Genomic DNA, 23864 nt, shown 5'->3' with positions numbered 1-23864 from the left:
CGATCCTCATGGGGTTTGGTGAGCTTTGCGCCATGCAACGTCCCGCAACAAAACGCCGGCTGACCAGATCTGCCAATGCTTGCATAACGCCCGATTCAAATACCCAGGAGCAGCGTCACTTGAATGTTTCCTCGAATAAACGACACAAGTGTCACGGCCTGAGTTATTGGCCCTCTATCACACATCTTGGTTGATTACATGAAGCCGGATGGATTGGTTGGTCCGGGGTCTGGTCAACATCCCTCCTGAGCTGACACCCCTCCAATGTGACAAAAGCCAATTAAGGCGTTTCTGGTAAATTCTTGGCATATTTCGGGCCTCTTTTGGGTTGCGTAAGCGGCCCCCAGGTTACTATTATAACGCCATTGCTCAGGAAATGGATGGGTTGCGCCATGAGGCTGAAGATATGCCGATCGGACCATTATCACTGTGGTTTAAATTTCCCAATAGAACGTCGGGGAAACTCCCTCTCATTTCCCTATTATCAAGACCAAACCGGTACTAGAGAAGTGTTGGTGTAATCAAAATTCTAGTCTTGTCTAGTGCACACCGAGACTATCATCCCGTATCGGAACAAAGGTTGGCTGCGAACGACCATGGCAAATCCGAGTCCGGCAGAGTGGCGCCCTCCTCTACTCAACGCCATCACCCCTACCAATGACTGCAAAGCAGCCGCAGATTGGGCCCGATCCAAATCCAGCGACGAGTCGGTTGCAAACGAAAAGATATACGGGCTGATGCGCGCGATGCTCCCGCCTGAGGAGGCGAGCCGGCCTACGAACGGGAGCCTAATCGACTGGTATGAGCGCCTGAATGACACCGAGTTGCTGATCAAGAGTGTTCGGTCGTGCGATTTGCGAAATCCATGCAATGCCGATGGCAACTACATCAGCTTGGATGTAGACTCCGATGTTCTTGGGATTGGAGTAAGTATATTCACTGTGTGTCGTGGTCTTTTGCGTTGCTTGGCTCGAAACGGCTGACAAACTGCTATTAGATGATTATCAGTTACTATTTAGGTTCGTCTTCATCGTTCGCATTGGTAACAAGAGGGGGAAACAAAGGATAATAACTCACCATGGGGATCAAATATGGGTATAGCCATGGCCTGGGCCTCAATCTACTTCTTCATCCTCCTCACAGCGCTGCTCAAGGAACCCAAGAGCAAGACCTCGAGGCAGCTCGTCCAGAGCGCGCGCCGTACGACCAACGCCTTCTTCGACGCCGCGCTGGTCTTCGCCGTCTCGATGCTAGGCGCGGGCGTCGTGCGCATGGTCTCGATCCTGCTGGCCAAGCCCGACGCCGACGGCCTGCCCGCCGGCCGCGCCGCCTACATGGCCGTCTTTTCCGTCTTCCCGCCGCTGCTGCTCGCCAACGTCGCGCGCACGGCCGCGCCGCCGCACCGCACCGTCCGCCACGCCCTCTGGGCCGCGCTGGCGGGCCTGGCCGCCGCCATCGACGTCCTGGTCATTGCGGTCTTGTGGGGCGGCGGCGATGCAGACGCCGCGGGCGCGCAGGCGAGCGGCCTCGACGACGGCGCCCACACGCTCTGGGCACCGTGCCGGCTGCGGCGGCCTGTCGTCGTGGCGCTCGTCGTGGCGCATGCGGTGCTCTGGGTCAACTGCTTGTGGCAGCTGGCGGCGATGGTCTCGGCCGTGCTGCCGGCCAAGTACAAGCTGATCAAGGAAGAAACGGTGCCGCTGCCGGACACGACGACATCGGGGAGGGGGAGACAAGGAGGGGACCGCGTGAGTTGCTGAGCGAGTGGCGCTTCGTTGCCAAAGTCGGGAACGGGATACTGTGCTTTGCCGTGGGCTGGGTGTTGCTGGCGGTCTACCACGCCCATGTGCGCGTTGAGAGGGATTCTACGCCGAATGCCAACAGCTGGGACTTTGGGCAGGTTTTGGCTTTGGCGACGTGGGCACCTGTCCTTATCGATTTCCTAACGCGATATCTGCGTGAGTTGCATTATGTAAAATTTGCCCGTTAGTTTTGTCGCGGATGCTGACCAGGAGTGACCAGACCACGAAGAGCCCAAGCAGAGACATCTGGAGAAGTAGGATTAGTGCAGCGGAGGAGCCAGGCTGGTCCAAGATCTGCCTAGGAGAGGCTGAAATTTGGATTCATATCTTAAATAAGAATGTATTCAGCCGAGATATGCAAGAATGGAGACGCAATACAGAAGGCAACTTTGGCTCAGGATAAAACACCATCCGCCTGTAAAGACAATGCATGGAAAATAGTGGTCAAGATGGAGGTTGCTGTGACATACGAGGGCAAGGCTCGTCCTTTTTGGTAGTATGTATTGGTGAGAACGAAGAATAGCACGCCGGCTGCTACCACAGTAGGAAATAGAGATGGCGTTCGTGCTGGGCGTTGGCGACATGGACCAGTATTCATTATACTGTCGTCGCCTTAATCCCGAGGTTGAGTGCGGGAAGCACATCGTGGCGTTGTGCGAATGATACAAGGTGGAAAACTTGCACTTTACGAAACCTCGCTGGTCTGCACCTGTCTCCGACAATCACCCTCTAGACCCTTCCCGGCTTTGGGGGCTTTGACCATTGCAGTCATCCCCCAGCCGCCGACGTACGTTTCAAAACGTGATGGCAGCGAGCCCTTTCGAAGAATAACAGAGCATCATGGATTCTAGCCACATCAATGTGCCAGACCGCGCATCGCCCACCGCAAGCGAGGAAGAGAGGGGGGAAGACGCCGAGGGCTTCCGGCGCTACTTGTGCCGGACGTGGTGTTAGACAAATGCTTCCTGGGTCTAATATGTGGTAGGACACGCCACCCTTCGACTAACATCATGCACCCCGCGTTACCAGATGTGTGGGCGCATACCCGGACGGCTGTGCTATCGGCCCGGCCCGGGCCCCAACCATCGCAGTTTTGTGGGCAACTTCAGGTTCAACTTCACAACGAAACATGTTGGAGGAACAGAACATGCTATTCTTCCACACCGGCGGCCTAAGACATTGTAGCCGAGCCGGATGCTGAACAAATATGTATTAGTAGCCCTCCCTCTCCCTCGTCGATGGGAGACTCATTATGGTCCCACTCACGATCAGCAATAAAGCATCGTTTTCCTATACTAACTCGACTCGACTCGACCTTCAACCAAATCTTCTTGTCGGAACTTCTTCTTCTTCTTCGACCTTCACTCCCCAAGATGCGCACCGCTGTCCTCACCGCTCTGGCCTTTGGTTGCCTTTTCGCCACCAGCGTCGCCAGCCCCATCGAGGCCTCAGTCCCCGAGGCCGAGCCCGAGCCCCAGGGCAAGACTGAGGGATACGACGACGACGACGGCTACCAGGGCGGCGCCCTCGAGTCCGTTCTGGGCCAAATCTCAAACCACGCCGGCCTCGTCGGTGAGTTATTGCGCTCTTTCCCATTGCCCCTTGCCCCTTAACCTCCCGTACTATTCCTATCTGACGAAAACACCCCGGCGCAGGCGGCATCCTGGGCAGCGTCGGCAAACTCGCCGACCCGGGCGAGATCTCGGGGATGGTCGGCCAGATCGCGCCCCAGCTCGGCGCCGTGATCAGCCTGCTGGACAATATCCCCATCTTCGGCAAGGGCAGGCCTTACTCGTACGCCCCCGCCGGGCGCGACCTCGAGCCTGTCGAGGCCGAGGGCTACCCCACGGGCAAGGTAACGGGGGATACAAGCCGAAGTGCGGCAAGCTGTGCGTCTTCGACCTCGTCGGCCAGATCGTCCTGCAGGTGCACGGCCTCGTCTTCCAGACCGTCAGCACGTGTGGCTTGGGTAAGTAGACTGATCACCTTGACTTCCTTCCACATAAACTCGAGGAGAAAAAGTAATGCGCGATGCCTTGCTCCATCCCTCATTCTTCTGCCCTTCCATTCTGTATGCCTTGGTCTCATTTAGCGACGCCGAAGGTCAATCTGGGTAACCTCGCAAATAAAGCAAGATATGCTGACCGATTGAACCCTGGGAAACCCCAACCACAGGCTTCGTCTTCCAGTACCTTAACCCCTTGGTCCTCGTCCTGATCAAGACCTTGACCTCGTTCGACTTGGTCGTCGGAGGCATCATCGAGTCGGTCCAGGGCCCTCTCAACCAGATGCTCGGCAAGCTCGGCTCCGGCCTCATCGGTGGCCTCCCCGGCATCGGCAGCGGCTACTAAGCACTTGATCGAGCCTGGAAAAAAGACCAAGCATTGCTCATACTTTTACCACCCTTAGGGTGATGGATATTGCGTGGCAATCTCGGGGGACATGGTTCTGTAAGCCCCGCAGCCGGCGGGAGGTTTGCCACCTACGAGGCCTTGTTCCTCCTGGTGGCCTTTGAGGCAGCATCAAGGAACTTTGTGGAACGCAACCTGTAGATAATCATTCGCCGTGAACAAGGATGTTCTGTGGTTACATGATATATAAAAATAATGAGACTCTTTTCGTTTACCGATTATCTCTTCAATCCATATTGCCGGAGGGGTTGTCGCCTTTAGAAACATTGATACGACGGGAGGAGCTTTGATGGATAAATATAGCGTCCTTAAAGGGTCCTTGTTACGCGATACTGGAGTAATATGGGAGTATGTCTTTAGGGACTCGCTGCAGCCCGATTTTGCCTTGCGGCGTTTGGAAGATGAGGCGTGCTTCGGAAACACCCAGATCCATCTCGTGGTGGACTGGATGAACCGTTGTGCCCACACGGCCATCTATTTCACAAACGTCCAAGTTCCGCCGCTGCAAAACAAACCCACCCCCTGTCCTCGACCCCCTGCTAGGGGCTGCTGCACCCTGACGGACAAGGATGCCAAAAACCGGGATTCTCCATAGCCTTTCCTTTCCCCTCATGCTACGCACAAGCTACTGGTTTTATCCGGCGCTGCATCCTCCGCAGGCCTGCCAAGATCCCACGGAGACTGGCCACCGCCGTTTCCTGTCTTAGCCGGCGCGTCATATTTTGATTGTTCCCGTGCAACCATCATCCACCCCGGAAACGTGCCAAGCCGTCTAATTCGGTCCCAATTCCGGTGCTAAGGGAAGCAAATGGCGCCAGGCGCCCCGAGGGCCTGCGAGGAACCATGGTCAGCTGGGTGATGTAGATTGCGAACTATTAGTACATTAATGACGGGCTTCCCCCCCCCCCCCTCGGGGGTGATTCTCGCCGAATTCTCGAGGAACCATTGTCGATACCAATCTTGTCCATCCGGCAGCCAACATCTTTCTCACCATGTGGTCAACCGCCCTCGTCCTCGCCTCGGGGCTCGCCGCCTCCCCCCGCCCTGGCGGCCAAGCTCATCGCCTCCCACTTCTCGGGCCCTGTCTACACGCTGGACCTGACCCTCGCCAACGCCACGAGCGGCACCCTCAAGATCGCGGGCCAGGTCGACAACGGCTGCGGCCGCATCCCGGCCTGGCTCACCGTCGACAAGGCCACCAACAGCGTCTACTGCTTCGACGAGAGCTGGTACGGCAGCGGCGTGCTGGCCCAGTTCGCGGCCGACGACCAGGCCGTCCTGACGCCCAAGGCCCAGGCGCCCACGCTGGGGAACAGCGTGTTCGGGGCGCTCTACGGCGGCGACGACGATAAGGGATTCGTGGTTACGGCGGAGTAGTGAGTTGGCCCTTTTCCTTCCCCGCGTTTCCTTTGATTTTTTTTCTTGCTTTTCCCCCCGTCCCCGTACGATGGGATTCCCCATGGCACGGTCGGACACGTGGTGGGGAGCAGAAATGACCTCACCTCACCACCCCCAGACAAGGGGCGGAAAAACAAACAGCAAGAACAGGGAAAAATGCAAGACCCGCACAAAGCATCACGCTAACCGGTGGATCCATCATCCCCGCCCCCTGTACAGCTCGCCCTCGACCATCACGACCTACAAGCTCCCCCTCAGCGCGAGCAGCAAGCCCGTCCAGAAGCTCTCCTTCACCATGCCCAAGCCGGGCCCCCGGCCGGACCGCCAGGACAAGCCGCACCCGCACGCGGCCTTCCTGGACCCGACCAAGGAGTTCATGGTCGTGCCCGACCTCGGCGCCGACGTGACGCGCATCTTCAAGATCAACAAGGCGACCGGCGAGCTGACGGCCTGCCCCACCGCGGCCTCGCTGTCGGGCGACGGCCCCCGCCACGGCGAGTTCCTCGAGACCAAGGGCGGGCTGCGCTACTACAGCCTCAACGAGGTCGCGTCGTCGGTGGGCATGTACAACGTCACCTACGCCGGCGAGGGCGGCTGCCTGACCCTGGACCTCGTCCAAACTCTGTCGACGTTCGGCGACCGCAAGGGCCAGACCACCGAGAAGGCCGCCGAGCTGCGCATCGCGGGCGACTTCCTGTACGCCTCGAACCGCAACGACCAGAAGTTCGGCAAGGAGCTCGACTCGCTCGCCATCTTCAAGCTCGACACGGCCGGCGAGGGGACCATGTCGTTCATGGAGCTCACCAACAGCCACGGCTTCTTCCCGCGGCCGTTCCAGATCAACAAGGCCGGCGACCTCGTCGCGATCGGGGGCCAGACGACGGCGAACGTGGCGGTTGTGGTGCGCGATGCGGCGACGGGCAAGCTGGGGCCGCTGGTGGCCAATATCAACCTGCCGCCGCGGGGCACGTACATGGGCGAGGATGGGCTGAGCGCTGTGCTTTGGTACGAGTAGAAGACGTGCTCTCGAATGCGCCCGTCGCGGGCACTGAACGGCTTGTTGTAGACCAGTCGTGCAACTGTGTTGAGGAGTGGCGAACACTATGATCTGCAATCTTCTTGTATATATCAGCATGCAACGAGTACATACCAGAATCCGAGTAGAAGGAAGAGAAAAGAACCAAATGTTGTGAAGCCAACCGCCCACTGGACCGCCAGTGTAAATTCATTACTACCAATCGTTCAATCGTCCCATGATCCCAGGCCATCATTAGTCCCAGATCAGGAGTGATCATCCCATATTTTGTACAACTCCATATCCAGCATTCGCCCGCTTTGCCCATTACAGACCCAAGTATCATCAATATCATCATAACTCATCAACATCCCCCTTCTTCCTAAACACCATCTCCGAAGCCGGCCTCTTCCCACCACCCTTACCTCCCACCTTCCCTACCTCACCCCCACATCCTCCCCCGCCAGCTCCGCCATCGGGAAACACCCGGGCAACTCGCTCAGATGCCCCCGTTTCGTCTCGTGCAACGTATCCAGCCCCACCATCCCCGTCCCCGTGGTGTTCCCCGTCGAGTGCGACGACACGGACACGGGGCTTGCGACTGGACTGTTGATCGACCCAACACTCAGCCTCGACGCGTTCCTCTGCGGCAGCGCCGGCGGCGGCGGCTCTCCTCTTCCTACTACGCCTCCTCCGCCGTCTTGGCTGCTGGAAGTGGAGGCCCGGCTCATGGTTCCGCTACCCCGGCCGCTGCCGCTGGTGCTTCCCCTGCTGCTACCGCTGCTGATGGGCGGCTTCTTCGGCCGCTCGACGGTGGAATGGGTCGGTAAGGGGGCTATGTAAACATCGTTAGCGTCTCAGTCCTTGATCTTCATATTGACATTTGCAAACAGATGTGAAAAAGGGGGCATGTTGGGACATACCGATCCCATCCTCCGCCATCAGCCGGCGCGGAAACCCGCTAATGGGCAAAAACACATTATTCCTACCGCCGTGTCCTCCAGCCCTGGATGCGCCGGGCCCCGACGACGAGTACGACACCTTGCGCTCGCGCTTGCCGCCGTACGGGTCCGACGAGGGCGCGGGGCCGTTGCCGCTGGGAAGCAGCCGCAGCGAGATGGCGATCTCGGAGTGCTCGGACGCGGCGTCGATGCGGAAGGGGCCCAATTCAAAGGTGCCGTGCTGGTGGAGGTCTTGCAGGACCTGGTTCGTGAGGGACACGCGTCGCTGCTGCGGCTGCTGCTGCGATTCTTCGCCGCCGCTGTCGTCGAGGCAGCTTCGCGTGCCGACGGGCGGGGAGTGGTCTTCGATCAGGAAGTAGGGCTCGAAGTCGTCGACGAGAAACGAAATGAGGAACCAGCCGAGGGCTTTGAGCTCGAGCGAGCCGAGGCGGAAAACGCAGTGGATCGAGCCTGTAGCGTGAAGGCCAGTCAGCCTGCGCGAGCATTGGCCCCTGAAACGGTGAAAACGATGTGTACATACCTGTGCATTGAAACCCCGAAGCCGTCTGCTTCACCGACCCGGCCTCCTTCTCAAAGAAGAACGAGCTCGCCACGAGCCGATGCGCCACCTCGGTGACCTCGCCCGGGTTCTGCCGCAGCAGCCGCTCCGTCTCGCGCCCCAGCTCGTCCATCTTGGCCACCTCGTCGAACTTGGGCAGCTTGGCCAGGAACTCGGGGCAGATGCGCACGTACCGGTGCCGGTCGCGCTCGTCCACGATGTGCGACGACGTCTTGAACTTGTGCCAGACCCGGCCCCCCGGCTCCCCGCGTTGGTCAGCCGCTGCGCGCCCGACTGCGGGTTGTTGAAGGTCACGAGCAGCGGCGCGTTGGGGTTCCGCACGATGTAGCCGCTCTCGGCGCTCGCCTGGGCCGCGAGGTCCGAGGCGCCGCTGCGCGCGGTGTTGGACCGCTTGTAGTTGCCCGCGCCGCCGCGGCCCTGCTTTATGATGGCGCTGTTGGGGCTGGTGGGGCTGGAGATGGAGGTGTCGGTAAAAGAGCGCGAAGAGGAGTGGCCGCCTCCTCCTGTTCCGCTACTCCCATCTTCGCGATCGCCCAGGTTGCGGCCGGTGCCCAAAGACAGCATGATGTCGGGAGGGGCGGAGTGGGACGTGTTGTCGCGCCAGATGGACTTGCCCTCGTGGTGGGCCACCCAGACGGGGCAGGCGTGCTTGTAGCCGGCGTCGGCGTACTCGTTGCCTGTCTCCTCTTTCTGGTACGGTTTGAAGAAGGGGGCGTCGCCGATGTTGCACGGGCGCTGTGTTGATAGAAGAATGGTCGATCAGCATGCCACCGAGAAGAATCAGAAGCAGTGTCGGCAATACTCACGCTTCCCATATCTGAATCTCTTTCGCCGGCGCGTCCGAGCGTACGAACTGGTACGGAGGTTCTGCCACGCTTTTTAGCTCAATGTATCAAGACATGGTTTACAACAACTTACTCTGCCCCTGAGGATCCGGCCGGTTGTAATTGGCAAACAGGACGGGCTGCTTATCGGGCACTGTCGTGGCCGTGATGGCGACCTTGGTGGACGTCGTGTGCGCCGACCGATGCGCCGCGGCGCCGAAGAACGGTTGGTCCGAGAAGTACCGCTTCAACGCTTTCGCGAACGGCTGGGTCTTGTAGAGGCTGCCGTGGTATAAGCTTGTCAGGGCGCCGAAAAGGGGCACGTTATTGAGCTCGCGGGGCGCGAAGGCCTCCTTGCACAGGTCTTTGAATTTGTCGATGGCGGCGGTCGTGGTCCACTTCTTCACGCCCAGGCCGATGGCAATGAGCCCTCCGAAACTTGATATCAGGTCTGTTAGTCGTGGATGATCCAATGCGGTAGCAAGACCGGGCAGTCCGTGAATGACCTACTTAGTTCCAACAATCAGGTCGAAGAAGAGCTGGATAGGCAGGTCGGGGCCCAGTATCCGCTCCACCTCCCTCAGCACTTGGAGCTGCACGATACCTCGAATGCCACCCCTGAGTTCTGGTCAGCATAGATCTGAACCACCGTCAATATATGGTCATCAAGCATACCCATCCAAGCAGAGTATCCGAGCACCCGCTTGAGGCGGCTTCGTCACGACAACCCAGGGCGGCGTCGATATCACGTCGCGCACATGCAGTGGACACCTGCTGATCTCAATAGTCGTCCTCGACGTCCTCTGCCCGTAGATCTGGATACAAGGTAAGCACAAGATATGCCCACACGGCAAAACACACTCCGGCAGTTCCCTCAGGCAGCACAGACACGCCGAGTAGCTGACGAAGTCCGCCGCGTTGCCCAAGACGTTGGAGTACAGCTCGTTGAGCCGCTCGCGGTGCAGCAACGCCGCGGTCTGGAGCTCGGTCCTGTCGCCGAACTCCTGGCCGAGCCGGAACAGGGACGACTGGATCTGCCGCAGGCTGGAGCGGATCAGCTGCGTCCAGGTCGGGCCGAAGGTGGCGACGTCGAGCTCGGACTCGTAGTCGCCGTGGCCGATGATCTTGCCCTGGCGGTTCTGGTGGCCCTTGGGGTTGTGGCCCGACCGCACGTTGCAGCAGCGGCCGCCCGGCGCGCCGTGGTCCGGGTTCGCGTAGCTGCAGGGCCAGTACATGTCGGCGAACTGCTCCAGGGCGGCGGCGCAGGGCTTCGCGTAGCGGTCGTCGAGGAGTTGGGATGCGGAGCCTGGGGAAAGTGGTCAGACAATCACATGATGCATATACTCAATACTCAATAAGGGGCGTCTGGTCGCGACCAAGAAGGAAACACAGACGACGGAAGAGGAAAAGGAGAAGAGTCGTAAAGTACCAAGTAGATTCTGCCGCACAGTATCAAACATGACACAACTAGCAATCATGGGCGCCATCGCCCGAAAGATGGCCTCGGCGCGGTTCCTGACCGCGACATTCCGCGACTGGTCCCGGACGAGCAGCGCCAGGTTCAGGATGTTGCCCTCGAAGTTGCGCGAGACGGGGCTGTGCCGGAGCGTCTCCTTGATGAAGTCGAAGGGGGTCTCGAGGTCGCGCGTGAAGTGGTCGCACGCCGCCTGCAGGTAGAACTGCAGGCGCTCCGTCGACGCGAGCATGCGCACCTGCTTCTTGCGCAGGTGCGAGCGCGCGCACCGGTCCTTGATGAGGGCCGAGAGCTGGCCCGCCTGCTCGTGCATCAGCATGTACGAGCCCTTGTAGGGGATCCGCACGACCGTGATGGAGGTGTAGTAGCACTCGAGCAGGTCCTGGGTGCTGTCGATCGTCTTGCCTCGCGCGCGCCACGTCCGCACGTGCTCCTGCAGGGCCGGCTCCCGGTGGATGGCGCCGCGGATGTCGGCCATGAGCAGCTCCGTCGCGGACGGGATGTCCCACTCGCGCGCGTCGACGCTCGTGTCGGTCGCGTTGAGCACGATGACGGCGTGCGGGAGGACGGGCTGGTTGAGCGACTTGTCGATGGAGGCGGCGCCCCCACTGGAGCAGCTTGCCCAGCACCGTCGACTCGAAGGCGCGCGGGTTGCGCAGCACGAAGACGACGACGTCGGAGAAGGTGTACAGGATGCGCGGGTACAGCTGCGAGACGGCGAACTCGCGCTTGCGGGTCTGGGGGTCTTGGCCCAGAGCAGCGGGCGGGGGGTGCTGAGCTTCTTCAGGCAATCATCAAGCCCGTGGGCGACGCCATCAAGCGAGCGGTGACGCAGCTGCTTGGGCATGGCCTCGCCGCCGCTCAGGCCTTCGCAGTCGACGAAGAGGGCGGGCGTGTGGCTGTACAGGGTGGACGGGTCCGCGTAGAGGTGAACGTCGCCCGTGGTGGGGAGGCGGTCGTGGTTGGACGAGGTCACCGGGCTGTAATACCTGGGCCCCTCGAGCGAAGTGAGGTCCTGGCGATCAATCAAGAGCTTGATGAGCGTGCTCTTGCCGGCACCTAGCATGCTGTCAGTGTCGTCGACCTAGTTTGCGCCGGCGCGAAATGCCAATGAGAAGCATCATACAAGGATGATGATGCAAGCCCTCACGAGACATTCAACAAACGAATTACGTCAAACCATACCTGTCTCGCCAATAAACGAAACCAGCTGCGGGAACCGCTCCGCCGCCGCGCCCTCCTCGGCCGTCGTGCTCTCGCCCATGATGGCGGCGAAGCGGCCGTAGTCGTGCAGGACGGACCGGCCGCTCGAGTCGCGGCCGAACCCCAGCCAGGTCGTGTCCTCGTCCTCGAGCAGCTCGGCCTCGTGCTCCTCCTCGGTGCGGACGGGCTCCAGGATCTGGCGGAGCCGGTGGATCACCATCGGGTCCGCCTTCTCGTGCGGCTTGCCATCCCTGAACCCACGTGCGGTGAGTTAGCAAAAGGGATCTCAGATTCAGTATGTAGGTAGGGAGGTAGGTAGGTTTGAAGCCATCGACCGACTCCACGTGCGTTGGCGAGTCACGGGCGTGGAATATGCCGGTCGCGCAGCACCCCAGGAATGACATTATACATAGGGACGACAGAGAAAGAAGGAAAGAAAAGATTCAATACGAACCATCCTACCGCGCCCGGTACGTGAAGCACCCACCGCGGCCAGCACGGGTCGCAGAAGGCGAGGTTGTTGCATTGGATGCACGTAAAGGTCTTTTGCGCAGTGGTGCCGCACGTCTGGCAAGGTTTCCACGACGGCAGCACCTCCGACATGGTCCGCGCAGCAAGTAATGTAAAATATAAGGGGTCCCCGTTTCTCTAAGACAACAAGGGATAAGTAATACTATAATAAGAGTGTCTGGTTTGTCGCAAAGGAAGTTGTGTTAGCTACTCCTATAGAGACGGACTAGTCATTTCCATTAAGTAACAGAATGGCAATTGAGTGGAACGCGCAAGTAGAGCTGCTGCTGGTGGTTTTCGGGGAAGCATGGGGGGATGGATGGTGTTGAGTGACGGGGGGTCGACGGGGGTGGATGAATGGGGGAATCAGAGACAACCCCGAGTTGTCGACCTTTTCTTTCTTTCTGTGCTTCCCCCTCCCCTCTGGTTGGGATTTGGGTATTTTGGAGATAGATCCCCTCTCGCCCAATCCCACGTTTCAGCCGCAACGGAATACCATAAAAAAAAAGTAAACGAACACCGACCTCGTCCCGCCGGTACCACCCACCCCGCAAGCGTGTTGGCTGCCGTGCGACTGTCAGCTTGCGTCCTTGGCGCATAGCAAGCCACCGTCATTGGCGAGCGCCCGTCCGCAGGTTCATCCCATTTATCCGAACTGGTCGGGTCCTGCCTGGATGATGAAGACCAAAACGCTGTCTAGCAGTTACTCAACACGGCGAAACCCATTGATCGGACTGCTGGGACCGGAGAAGCAACACTGGTGGGACACCCTCTCTCTGACAGAAGGGAATCGCCAATGTACAGGGCATGAATCGACACTCCTTACAAGATATCCGGGCTCTATCTGGCCTGCGATAAAAGCAACAGGACTCGCAAGGCCTAGACCCGCCCGCGGACGAAAGTAAAGTTTAAGGGGACCTCAGCCCGTAAGCGAAGCAAAAAACCCCCACGACCTACCTATTGCTAAGATGCAGGTTAGATAGCCTGCCTGCCGCCTTCCTGCCTGTCGACGCGGGCGGCCGCCACACCCGGTCGGCGTCTACTTCATGTTAATTAAGACGTACACTGCATGTTACATATAACACCCACAGGCTATGAAGTTGGCGTTTATATATGCTGTCTTCGCAAGCACGGCCTGCTTTGGGTGACGCTACTGTGTCCAGCTATGATCTTCAGTCATTTGCACGTTCGTTTCTTCGCTAGGCGGGACCGCGCTTCCGTCCCTGAGTAATCCCACGTCGGGCACCTGCCTCAGCAACCGAGCCTGCCAAGGCTGTATATCACACTACTACCTATTCACTTACTAAGATCTCGCTACTTCAAGCGCTGACAAGCCTGGGAACACCACGTTCACTACCGGTCAGTAACTACCGAGGGCTAAACCGTTACCAGCTAAATCCATGGGCAGCTAGCTATCCGTCAATGGTACACGGCGCCAATGAGCAGCGACGGCGACACTATTGATGATGGCAATAGTTGGTGGGCGTTGCAGTAACAATAGAGGCAGTAGGGACATATAAACTGATAACCAGTCAATAGTAAGACTTTCGTGGTCCAATTACGGTTCTAGACTTGCTCTAACGATACTTTAAATTGCATCATGTATGCTAAGGACGCACCATAACCCAGAGGTAGTCCCTTATCTCCTTGAGACCGCCATGCGAGTTGCGAGGGTTCAAGGCATGGATGCGGCAATCATCCGCTTCGCCTGCTCCAGCTTCCACTCCTGCATCCACTTCCCCACAAAGTGCGCCTCCGCCTTCTGCACCTCCGCCACGGCCGTGGGCGGCAACTCCGCCGTCGTCTCATTCGGGAACCGCCCGTTCTCGTCCCAGTGGTGGACGCCGCCCGCAATCAGCTTGAACGGCTCGTCCAGCGTGTCGGCGCGTTCCGCGAGCCCCAGCGCGTGCGGCGTCGCCGCCCGCCACGGGTCCCACTCGCCGTCGATGATGGCCAGGCGCGGGTACGAGATGCCGAAGCCGCCGTGCTTGTTGATGGCCTCCACGTCGGCCGGCTCGCTGAGGTTGAACGCCCGCTTGCAGATGGACGAGCCGTATTCCAGGTTCATCGTGCGCGAGATAAGCGGGAGCACGCCCTCGGGGGTGTCGCCCGTCTGGATGTAGCCCCACTGGGTGCAATACTGATAGGGCCACGATCGCCACGTCTGGCCGATGTCGAAAGCGGCGAAGTCCTCGCCAAGGCCCTCGCCAGAGGCAGTCCCGAAGCACTGATCCTGATTTTCATCCGTGCAGCTCGCGACCGTGTCGCCGCGGACGTAGCCGACGTAGTTCAGCATCCGGTTGGTGAGCGTCTCGGACTCGTTACCCCAACCGCCAGCCTCGATCAGCTCCACGACCCGCTCGCGCAGGGGCTCCGTGGAAGGGTACAAGACCTTGTCGGAGGTGACGTTGGCGCAGTACAGGAAGAACTCGTCGCTGCTCTCCTCGGGGTCCCAGTTGTAGCTCTGGAGCGCGTAAATCCCGTTGCTGATGGCACTGGCGAAATCGGCGTCCAGCGTCACGTTAGGCAGGCCGAACGCCTCCTTGACCTGAGCCACGTACTTGGTGCCCTTCTTCCCCAGCAGGATGTTGTCGACGACGTTGGTCAACTTCTGTGTGGTCTCCGCACAGCCGGTGGGGGCGTAGACAGCGGCCGCCTCGAAGTACTTCCAGTAGTCCCAGATGGCTTCCGTGACCCCTGATGACGAGATGGCGCCCCAGAAGGTCTCGGGGTAGAGCTTGCGCAAGAAAGCGACGAAGGCACCGGCGTAGGATCCGCCATATGCGATGTACGCCGTGGTGGCCGAGGTGAGGTCGAGATGCTCCAGCCCCTCGAACTTGACGTGTTGGGCGAAGTAGGCCGTGTCGGCCATGGCCTGGTCGGTCGTCAGGAAGCGCATGTTGGCGGTGCTGAGGTCCGGGACCGGCCAGCTCTCGCCGTAGTATCGGTGCTCGAGAATGACACCAATGCCATTGGTCGCCTGCGCGAGCTGCGCTACGATGCCTTTCTCTAAGAATGGTAATCTACCCACGCCTGACGTCTCGCCGGCACACAGCACGATAACAGGGCCACCCGGCTTGTGGTACTGGGCGTCGAACCAGTATCGCATGTTGTAGAAGCCATCGGAATGGGGCTCGTAGAAGGTGTCATTGTGGAAGTGGTCGATCGGCACCGAGATGTTGTAGGCAGGGTACTTGGCGGCGACTTCGGCTTCGCGCTGGTTGAGCTGCGCTCTGTTGACGGGTCGAATCTATATGACGGAAACGAAGGTTAGATTCGGGAGCGCTTCGCCAGTTGAAAGGAAGTCGGCAAATAGTACCTGTTTGCGCAGCTCTTGCAGAGTCAGAGGTGTCTTGGACAGAGCTAGGGCCGCCAACGGTAGCGACAACAAGCTCGCCAAGTAATTGGCGCAGACCATCTTGATAAGGAGTACCTGGGAGCCCTTCTCAAATCCGATTAGTTCTGCACATCGAATATTTGATTTGCCTTGGTAGTCTCGCGTTGGGACATCAACGGGAGCGATGCCGGGGAAACATATGTAGTGATAGAAAGGAAGGTCTGTCTCAACTCACCACTGTACTTGGGTCTCTTATCGTCAATGGATCTGGGGGGACGGACGGGTATCCACTGGGGAAGGCGAACGAGGACGATGGGCAACGAACGACTGACTGGCTGGCTGTGGGAACGGACGGGAGCCGGCGCTTTATCAACAAAACCGCTTGCTACCACAAACAGCATGGGGCACGAACGCGTCTATGCCAATGCCAGGATCGACAAACGGATGTTGGCAGGAGGACTATCTATTGCCAGACCCCCTTACACCGGTAGATCCGGCCAAATAGAATGGAGAAGGGCATCCTTCGACTTGATGCAGGCGCCACCAACAAGGTGAGGAATGATGCATCCCAAGATCAACAAATGGCAAGTCATGGGCCCGAGTCAAGCATGTCACGAGACGGAACAGGCAGGTGGGAAACTGAGCCTGGACTTTAGCTCAGGTCCTAATCTCTCGGCAGCGGGGTTGGCCCGAACGAGAGCTCTCCCAGAGCTCTCCCAGAGCTTCCCACTTCAGGGCAGGTCCCGCAGTTTGGGGGCCTCTTTAGGCGGTGCGCTCGGTGCTTTATCCGCTATTTTCACCGTGTGGAGGGATGGCCTCTGATAATGATTCCCTGTGCATGGATTGATGCATTCCCCCGTCTTTCGCTCGCTACCTACCCGATACCATCTAGTTTAGTAGTAGCAGTATTATTAATGTGTTATTCTGTGTAACTCGTTCTTCCGGTGAGTAGAAAGACTTGTCGAATCTTTTGCACGCAATGACTGCCAGGATGCTAGAATGGTCCGAATAATGTCGCAGCAGATGGTTGCACTGTAACGCGCCACCCCTCCCCGCGATCGGCCCTAGTGCTGCATTGTCCTTTACGGAACTTTTGGGGGCCTCGTCTCGTCTTGTACTCACAGCATCAGGCTCCGCAGATTCAAGGCATGGGACCTGCCGGCACTGATGCGAACGGATATATCAGCAGTCCCTTCAAAGCCAATATCGCTATCAATGGCGCGACCTCAGCAGCGGCGTAGCCTCCTCGACCGAGTCCCCCTTGGCCTCGCTATTAGGCGGCATGCGCAAGAACTTGCCGCCGTCCACCTTCTGGACGACCCAGCTGTCCTCCTCCAGCGCCGAGTTGAAGAACTCCTGGTTCTCCTCGAAGCTGCGCCCCCGCTCTCGGGCGAGTACCGCCACGTCCACCATCCCGCGAACGCGTTGGTGACGGTGAAGGCCAAAAAGAGCCAGTGTTTCAGGTTGTTAAACACGATGGGCGTCAGCAGCGTGACGGCGAAGTTGGCCAGGCCCCACACGATGACGCTGATGGCGCTGCCCTGCGCCCGCGCGCTGCTGGGGTAGATCTCGGTCGGGATCAGCCAGACGGTCGCGAGCCAGCAGATGCCGAAGATGGCCGTCGCGATGAACATAACTATCGAACCCGGGATCTCGGCGGCGAGCCGGCTGACGCTGGGCATGTCGAGTGAGAGGGCGCCGAAGACGGTGAGGAGCGCGAAGCACGTGGACAGGCCCACGGAGCCCCAGACCATCAGCTTGCGCCGGCCGTACCGGTCGATCCAGAGCCAGGCGACCGTCATGAACAGGAAGTAGCTGATGAAGTTCCCCAACGTCACGTATTCTGCATCGCGCACGCCGAAGCCGAGGAGCTCGAAAACCTGCGGGCCGTACACGCTCACGGCGCCGTAGCCGGTCAGGGCCTGGTTGATCTGGCCCATGACGGTGACCATGCTGGGGTGGAATTGGCTGCCGCTGGGCATCAGCATGTCCATGTAGCCGATCTTCTCGTTGTTGTCGTCCTCCTCGCGCTGCGCGGTGCTCAGCTCCTGGAGCATATCCCGGCCCTTGTTTTCCCCGTGCAGCTTGATGAGCGCCTCCTTGGCCTCCTCTTTCCGCCACTTGCTCATGTACCACCTAGGCGTCTCTGGCAGCCGCGAAATGAGGGACAGAAGGATGATGGGGAACAATTGCATGCAGACGATGGGAATCCTCCACGCCCACTCATTGTCCTTGCCGAGGGCCGAGGTGGCGACCAGGTTGATGGCGAACGCCATCAAAAGCCCGAAAATGTTCATCTGGAACTCCTGCGCCAGCGCGCGGCCCCGCGCTTCGTCCTTGGACAGCTCCGCGCTGTACACGGGGATGGTCGCATCGATCCCTCCAACGGCCAGCCCGAGCACAACACGTCCAGTAATCATGCACGCGAGGGCGGCCCCGCCCCAGGGGTTCGAGCCGTGGGGCCCCAGGCCGGCCACGAACATCAGCAGGTTGCCCACGATGGCCGTCACCAGACACGCGAAGATGGACGGCTTGCGGCCCTTCCTGTCGGCCCAATCCGAGGCGACCACGGCGCCGACGGCGCATCCGAGGTAGTACACGGACACGATGATGCCGACGACGGGCGACGTCTCGCCAATCTGCATGGTCCGCAGGTAGGAGTGGTTCGTGTTCACCATGGACATCATCCCCTGATCATAGCCATAGAGCGCACTGTCACCAGCGCAACTAGTTAGCAACCCGTTTCTGGACGCGGGCCTGGAAGCGGTGGCCCAAGACCCCTACAGGTATCACTTACATGGCCGTACTGCTGAACAGCACAATCTCATTCTTCTTGGAGATGATAGGCTTTGTCTCAGCGCCCTCGGCAGGCTCTGCCGGTGGGAAGGGCATGATTGGCTACGTGACGAGAGCGTATGTCCCTTTTTAGCAAGTGCATGTGCGTGAGATGAAGTAGCAGCCTATGTGTGGTGTTTGGAAGAAGTATGTCGCTTAGCTACTTCTGAAAACCCTCCTCGCTAAGACATCCAATCTCGAGGGAACCGGCGAATCGCAAAGCTTCAAGAACAGCAAATTTCTGGAGAAGAGGGTGGTGGTGCTAGGAAATATCGAGAGACGCCTATTTCCTAGACGACCTCCCTCTCTCTTTATCAACATCGCCTAATGGCTGGGCTGGGTGGGGGGAATAAATTATCCCTGATCAGGTGTGCGGTCCGATGGCTGGCAGGGGGTTTTCTCGCTAGACGATTCGATCGCAAGAGCGTACGTGTACTGCCATCGCTCGCTCTAGCCTGCGGTTAGAAAATTGCAACGCTAGACCGGCGCAATGACATAATTGCTCTCAGCGCCGCAAAGCAAGATCTTCGTACCCGAGATAAGTCTCGGATACGGTTTTATTTTTCCCTCTTCTCCTACCCGATTTGCTTTTCTGCGTGAGTAACCTAGGTCAGTAACTACATACTTAGTCTTTGTTGTTTTGATTACGGTCTGCCCATTGGCGCATACTTTACACAGAGATCATCGACCGGGGCGGGATCGCGATCCGACGTGCAGATTGAATGGCCAGATGATTAGTGTTAGTGGTGAAGAAGAGCCCAGAGCCCCCCGTGGGGGCGCGCGCCGATGAAGGAGGGGCTGCAGCACGACGTCACACCACAGGAGACATTGCCAATGCGAAATCTTTGGCGGCTTACAGCCCGTTGGCAAAGCACACGGGCTAAGTAAAGAGACACTGATGCGAACACGCACATGAGCAATTTATTCATACCTACTTATACTCATACAGACATTGCATCACCTCTGCGATTGACATCTTCAAGTATGTATTTATCCCCTAGACATGATGCTGAATTCGGAATTGAGCGTCGCAACGTTTTTCTACTTTCAGAGTGCCGAGACACCGATTCATAGACAACATGCAGAACATATTTCTTCAAGGGTCATAGGGACCCCTTGCCCTTCGTCCAGTCAACAATTCCGCCTCGCCCTCCTCTTTGACTAGATATATGTCCTCATGGCGGACGCCGAACTTGCCCTCCAGATAGATGCCCGGCTCGTTGGTAAACGTCATCCCGGGCTGGAGCAGGACCTTCTTGTTCCACTTGTTCAGGTAGGGCGACTCGTGGGCTGTAATAATCATCAGGTAAGTCGCTGGGTTCGGAAAGTGCGCGACGGTGTATGGACATATGATAGGGACGGTGGTGGGGGGGGGGTTGAACTCGCGCGCTTAGGAATGGAACTTACCTTTGATCCCAATGCCGTGACCAAGCCGATGCGTAAACCCGTACCCGTAGCCCGCCTCCTCGATGACAGTCCGCGCCGCGATGTCCACGCCCGCCGCCGTGAGGTTCGGCATGAAGGCGGCGGCGGCGGCCGACTGCGCTTCGAGGACGATGTCCCAGACCTTGAACTTCTCGGCGCGGAGCTCGGGCGATGACGACGAAGCAGCGCCGTGGCTGCGCGCGGATGATGCCGATCCCATACATTTCAGTAGGAAACTGGTCAATCCCTCAAACCACGAAGTCTGCTGCTTCGGTGGATCGATGAAGAAGCTGCGACAGATGTCGGAGGAGTAGCCGAGATAATGCGCCCTAGAAAAGAAGCTTTGTCAGTAATCCGACGCTGCGGAACGGGAGCATCCCATTCCCTCTTTACAGTAAACTTACCCGACGTCAATAACCACCATGCTCTCCCCAGTCAGCTTCTTCCCCCAGTAACGAACCCCCCATGCGGCAACGCCCCATGCTCCTCAAACAGCACGATATCGAAAAACAGCCCGAACCCGACCGACAGCAGCGCCGCATCCAGCACATCCCGCACCTCGTCCTCCGTAAGCCCGGGCACCAGGCACGGCCGCATCGCGCGCACGGCCGCGACGGTGCCCGTGTTGACGGCCCGCAGCAGCTCGACCTCGGCGGGGCTCTTGATCTGCCGCACGAGCTCGGCCGCGGGGCTGAGCCCGACCGTCGCGAAGCCCGTCGCGGCCAGGCCGCGCGCGATGAAGTCGCGGATCTCCTCCTCCACCATCAGCTTAGGAGGGACACGAGTTTCGCTGTCGCCCTTCATTTTCTGCCCGAACAGGGGCGACTCCATCAGCGTCGCGTACGGGTCCCAGTGCTCCTCCCAGACGACGATGTCGAGCTCCGCGCCGTCGCGGGACGGGATCCCCAGCATGCGGACGCGGCCCTCCTCGAAGTGCGGGGCGAGGAAGGCCGTCTTGGCGACCACCTCGCCCGTGGACTCGAGCTTTTGCGGGAGGATGAGCATCAGGAACGGCCGCTCCTCGGGCTCCCACGGCTCCCAGTCCACCTGGGAGATGTTGCCGTAGTACTGGAACGTGTAGCCGGGCTCGAGGACGAAGGCGTCGGCGCCCGACGCGACCAGCGCGCGCGCCAGCCTGTCGCGGCGCTCGAGGAACTCGTCGGCCTGGATGGGGACCGCGGGCTCCAGGAACGACAGGTCCGAATGGAAGTTGTCGATGGCGCATTGCTGCACTTTCGCCACGTCCGGTCCGTTGCTCTGTTGTTGGCTACTGAAAGGTACCCCGTTACCCAAAGCCCAAATAAAAGTCAGAAAGACCACAGAGAGCAAGAGAGCTCTGTTCAATCGGTGCGTAGTTTGCTGCTTGTGTTTCCTTAGTTCGGCCATCGCCACGTCCAGCTTCTGCGAGGGCTGCTGGGCCCCGTGTTGACGCTCTTCGAATTCCATCGTTGCGACTCCGATTTGTATGCGATACCCAACATACAATGTCCGAATAGGACGAGAAATACAGTGCCAAGTATCTCGTTCAGAGACACCACGCCCTCAGCCTGCTTTGCAGGACGAAAGCTAGACGCAGGTCCGCATGTCGGCATGATATGCGATACTGTGGGGTAATGTTATCCCTCCCACCCGGTCCGGACAACACCGATTCTGCGGAGACAACTTGGAACCTGACGAGCCAGCCCCCTTGTCAACTTGAGCCGGCAGTTGTTGGCACAGCGACCATTGGGGGATACGCTCTTTATAGATACCAATCGTACTTGCGAGGGCCGCATACGAAGATTTACAGCATCAAGCTTTTAGCAACTGAACGACCTCTAAAAGGGACTTGGCCATTGCGGTTTTAGGGGCAAAGAGGCGCGCAGGGTCGCTGAACCACCCCGCAGTCCAACCTTGCCCTCTCAACCAGAACATAACACTTTACCGGCTTCAAGACCACACCCAATCCGCTCGTTCGCACTCCGTGCACTCTGGCATTTCTATTTCTCTTTCAACTTGTTTCCTGGGGAGGCCGGGGAGTTCCTCACTGTTAGAAACAATTGACACGGCGGGACCCTCACTAACACGAAGAAGTCCGGTTTACTTATAGATATCTATGTATTCAATTGACTGATTCTAAGATTGACGGGGGATAACAAATCGCCAACGACGGTTTATAATTCTTGCAGGTGTAGTGTGCCGCTCAAGTACTGAAATGATATTCATATTGCCTTAATCTCGACGGCTTTTCTTCCACCATTATTTCACACTGTACAGAGCAGAGATTGTTGGTACCGGAGGAAATATGGTTATCCTACTGACCAAATTGGCCAGCGATTCCTCCACTGGCTTCCCCGTATCTCCATCTCCATACAATCATAAGTAGCTATCTACACCGACGACGCCCGAGCCTTGGCCTGCTCCTCCTCGCCGACAGGTCCGGTAACCCCCTTCTCTCCGCGCCGTCCACCCACCCACCAGACGAAGCCGACCTTCAGCCCTGACGCGACCGCGAGACATACAAACCCCGCCCCCAGCGCCCACTCCCCGGAGCCGTACCCCGCGTCCACGTACCACTCGTACTAAAGATGTGACAAGATGAACGTCACGTCCGCGGATCTCGATAGGGATAAACTCACTACATGTCAAATTGCCCTCGCACCAACCCCAACTGCCAAACACCACGATCCGCGGTGAGGGCGGTTCCGTCATATCAGTTGAGTCTACTGCATTATTTGATCCTGTTATGATGATTGATTCAGTCGTGAAGGTTGCTCGGAACAGCCACAGGTGGGGATAATAGGGGGCTGCCAGGCTGGGGACAAGCAAGCGCCCGCCGGCAGCGAGGAGCAGAACGACGCCCGTCCAACCTGTTTCAGATACGTTAGTTGACCGTATGCATGAATGTATGGACAAGAAGATAGACTGGAATGACTATGCGTACGGTAGGCTCGTTCAAACTCCATTTCTAGTATTTACATGTCGTTTAGATTGGTTAGGTCACTCGATGTAAGTCAGCCAGCGGTGCTAGGCTTTTCGACTATGGTGACTTTTCATTAATGGGGAGCCCCAGCTTCAAATCAGAGGGCCCGGGCAGCGCGGTTATAGTAGTCCCTCCTCGCGGGATCCAAGGCGCCGGCGTGACTGAAGCAACGAGGGTGCCCGGCAACGTCAACCTAGATGGGAGATCGGCAGTGGGTAGGCAGCCAGCAGGAGGTTAAAGAGGCTTGATTGGGTCATTGGCTGTAACACCAGCTTCGATAGGCGTATCGAAGGAACGATGATGTCTTTAGTATATGATGCCACTCCTCGAAAGATCTTTTAGTACTACGCGTACTAACTGCCCTATTACGTTTCTAATTTCCCTTTAGCGAGAGCACCCAATATCTCGACTCTCTCAGCTACCGAATCCCGAACGACATGTAAGCTAGGACCAGGTGTCAATGGCCCGAACATTGGATATGATCACCGCGATGGTCACATTCGTGATCTGCAGGAACACCAAGGTGAAGAAGGGCAAGTTCATCACGTGATCCCCGATGTAAGCTGAACTTCGATAAGAGTGTCTCATGGAAACAATTTCCTTTCAGATATCCATCTTTCGTCTATTTCCATTTTCATCCCTTCTCTGTCTATCATGGGGAGGCCGTTGTGCGAAGGCAAGGGAGAGGCCATTCCACACAAGTAATGTGCCAGCTTTACTCTGAGGGCCATGAACTTACTAATTCGCCCCCTTGTGAACATCACATCTTGCCAAAGTCATATCTCGTCCTTATATGCTGGCCATGCACCGTGCCTGGGCTGGTTGTTCGGGATTCCCGGCATTCGGCACCCGGAACGCCGGGTATCACCAGCCGGGGATTCTGACAGGGGGTGGGGCATTCTACGTACCAGTCCCAGATAGCCGGGTATCTTGGAGCTTTCACCAAACTACCCCGCATGCCCACAGACTGTGGTATGTGGTGAAGCCTACAACGCAGATGAGAGTTGAGCATGCAGCTTATCGATGGACCCCAATGTCGGGGCTGTCCCGCCTGTTCGGCTCGGTGCCGTAGCACCCCAATGGGTAGGTCGCGCTAATGCGACGCTGTCCTTGGGAATCTGCCGAGGTGTGGTTCAAAAGACTGACA

The 23864-nt window shown here is 58.3% G+C and overlaps 9 protein-coding genes across 9 annotated transcripts; 4 read left to right on the top strand and 5 right to left on the bottom strand.

Annotated features, from left to right (window-relative positions):
* Positions 1-1103: 1103 nt before the first annotated feature.
* PG986_000130 (uncharacterized protein) lies at positions 1104-1760 on the top strand (the record flags this gene model as incomplete). Its single annotated transcript, XM_066836352.1, has 1 exon — positions 1104-1760. One exon carries the CDS (start codon positions 1104-1106, stop codon positions 1758-1760), a length of 657 nt encoding a protein of 218 aa, XP_066705245.1.
* A 1415-nt stretch (positions 1761-3175) lies between these two features.
* Positions 3176-4153, top strand: PG986_000129 (uncharacterized protein; the record flags this gene model as incomplete). The annotated part of the gene is given in 4 exon segments (XM_066836351.1): positions 3176-3374; positions 3458-3657; positions 3675-3771; positions 3978-4153. The coding sequence occupies 4 exon segments, from the start codon at positions 3176-3178 to the stop codon at positions 4151-4153; spliced, it is 672 nt and encodes a 223-aa protein (XP_066705244.1).
* A 903-nt stretch (positions 4154-5056) lies between these two features.
* PG986_000128 (3-carboxy-cis-cis-mucoante lactonizing enzyme) lies at positions 5057-6626 on the top strand (the record flags this gene model as incomplete). Its single annotated transcript, XM_066836350.1, has 3 exons — positions 5057-5059; positions 5189-5589; positions 5831-6626. The coding sequence occupies 3 exons, from the start codon at positions 5057-5059 to the stop codon at positions 6624-6626; spliced, it is 1200 nt and encodes a 399-aa protein (XP_066705243.1).
* A 503-nt stretch (positions 6627-7129) lies between these two features.
* On the top strand, positions 7130-7456 carry PG986_000127 (uncharacterized protein; the record flags this gene model as incomplete). The annotated part of the gene is made up of 1 exon (XM_066836349.1): positions 7130-7456. One exon carries the CDS (start codon positions 7130-7132, stop codon positions 7454-7456), a length of 327 nt encoding a protein of 108 aa, XP_066705242.1.
* A 19-nt stretch (positions 7457-7475) lies between these two features.
* PG986_000126 (uncharacterized protein) lies at positions 7476-12251 on the bottom strand (the record flags this gene model as incomplete). Its single annotated transcript, XM_066836348.1, has 10 exons — positions 7476-8038; positions 8109-8388; positions 8442-8882; positions 8954-9000; positions 9066-9409; positions 9482-9589; positions 9647-10277; positions 10401-11504; positions 11631-11899; positions 12103-12251. 10 exons carry the CDS (start codon positions 12249-12251, stop codon positions 7476-7478), a joined length of 3936 nt encoding a protein of 1311 aa, XP_066705241.1.
* A 1582-nt stretch (positions 12252-13833) lies between these two features.
* PG986_000125 (extracellular serine carboxypeptidase- variant) lies at positions 13834-15576 on the bottom strand (the record flags this gene model as incomplete). The annotated part of the gene is made up of 2 exons (XM_066836347.1): positions 13834-15408; positions 15478-15576. 2 exons carry the CDS (start codon positions 15574-15576, stop codon positions 13834-13836), a joined length of 1674 nt encoding a protein of 557 aa, XP_066705240.1.
* Positions 15577-16707: 1131 nt separating this feature from the next.
* PG986_000124 (uncharacterized protein) lies at positions 16708-18387 on the bottom strand (the record flags this gene model as incomplete). The annotated part of the gene is made up of 3 exons (XM_066836346.1): positions 16708-16867; positions 16894-18207; positions 18293-18387. 3 exons carry the CDS (start codon positions 18385-18387, stop codon positions 16708-16710), a joined length of 1569 nt encoding a protein of 522 aa, XP_066705239.1.
* Positions 18388-19426: 1039 nt separating this feature from the next.
* PG986_000123 (aminopeptidase ypdF) lies at positions 19427-21201 on the bottom strand (the record flags this gene model as incomplete). The annotated part of the gene is made up of 4 exons (XM_066836345.1): positions 19427-19620; positions 19738-20084; positions 20160-20180; positions 20216-21201. The coding sequence occupies 4 exons, from the start codon at positions 21199-21201 to the stop codon at positions 19427-19429; spliced, it is 1548 nt and encodes a 515-aa protein (XP_066705238.1).
* A 923-nt stretch (positions 21202-22124) lies between these two features.
* On the bottom strand, positions 22125-22700 carry PG986_000122 (uncharacterized protein; the record flags this gene model as incomplete). Its single annotated transcript, XM_066836344.1, has 3 exons — positions 22125-22316; positions 22417-22604; positions 22679-22700. The coding sequence occupies 3 exons, from the start codon at positions 22698-22700 to the stop codon at positions 22125-22127; spliced, it is 402 nt and encodes a 133-aa protein (XP_066705237.1).
* Positions 22701-23864: the final 1164 nt, after the last annotated feature.

The sequence above is a fragment of the Apiospora aurea genome (assembly GCF_038362705.1).
Source record: "Apiospora aurea strain CBS 24483 chromosome Unknown utg000001l_segment0_segment0, whole genome shotgun sequence".
Classification (NCBI taxonomy): domain Eukaryota; kingdom Fungi; phylum Ascomycota; class Sordariomycetes; order Amphisphaeriales; family Apiosporaceae; genus Apiospora; species Apiospora aurea.
Note: the sequence above shows the minus strand (reverse complement) of the source record. Positions and strands in the feature narration are given on the sequence as shown.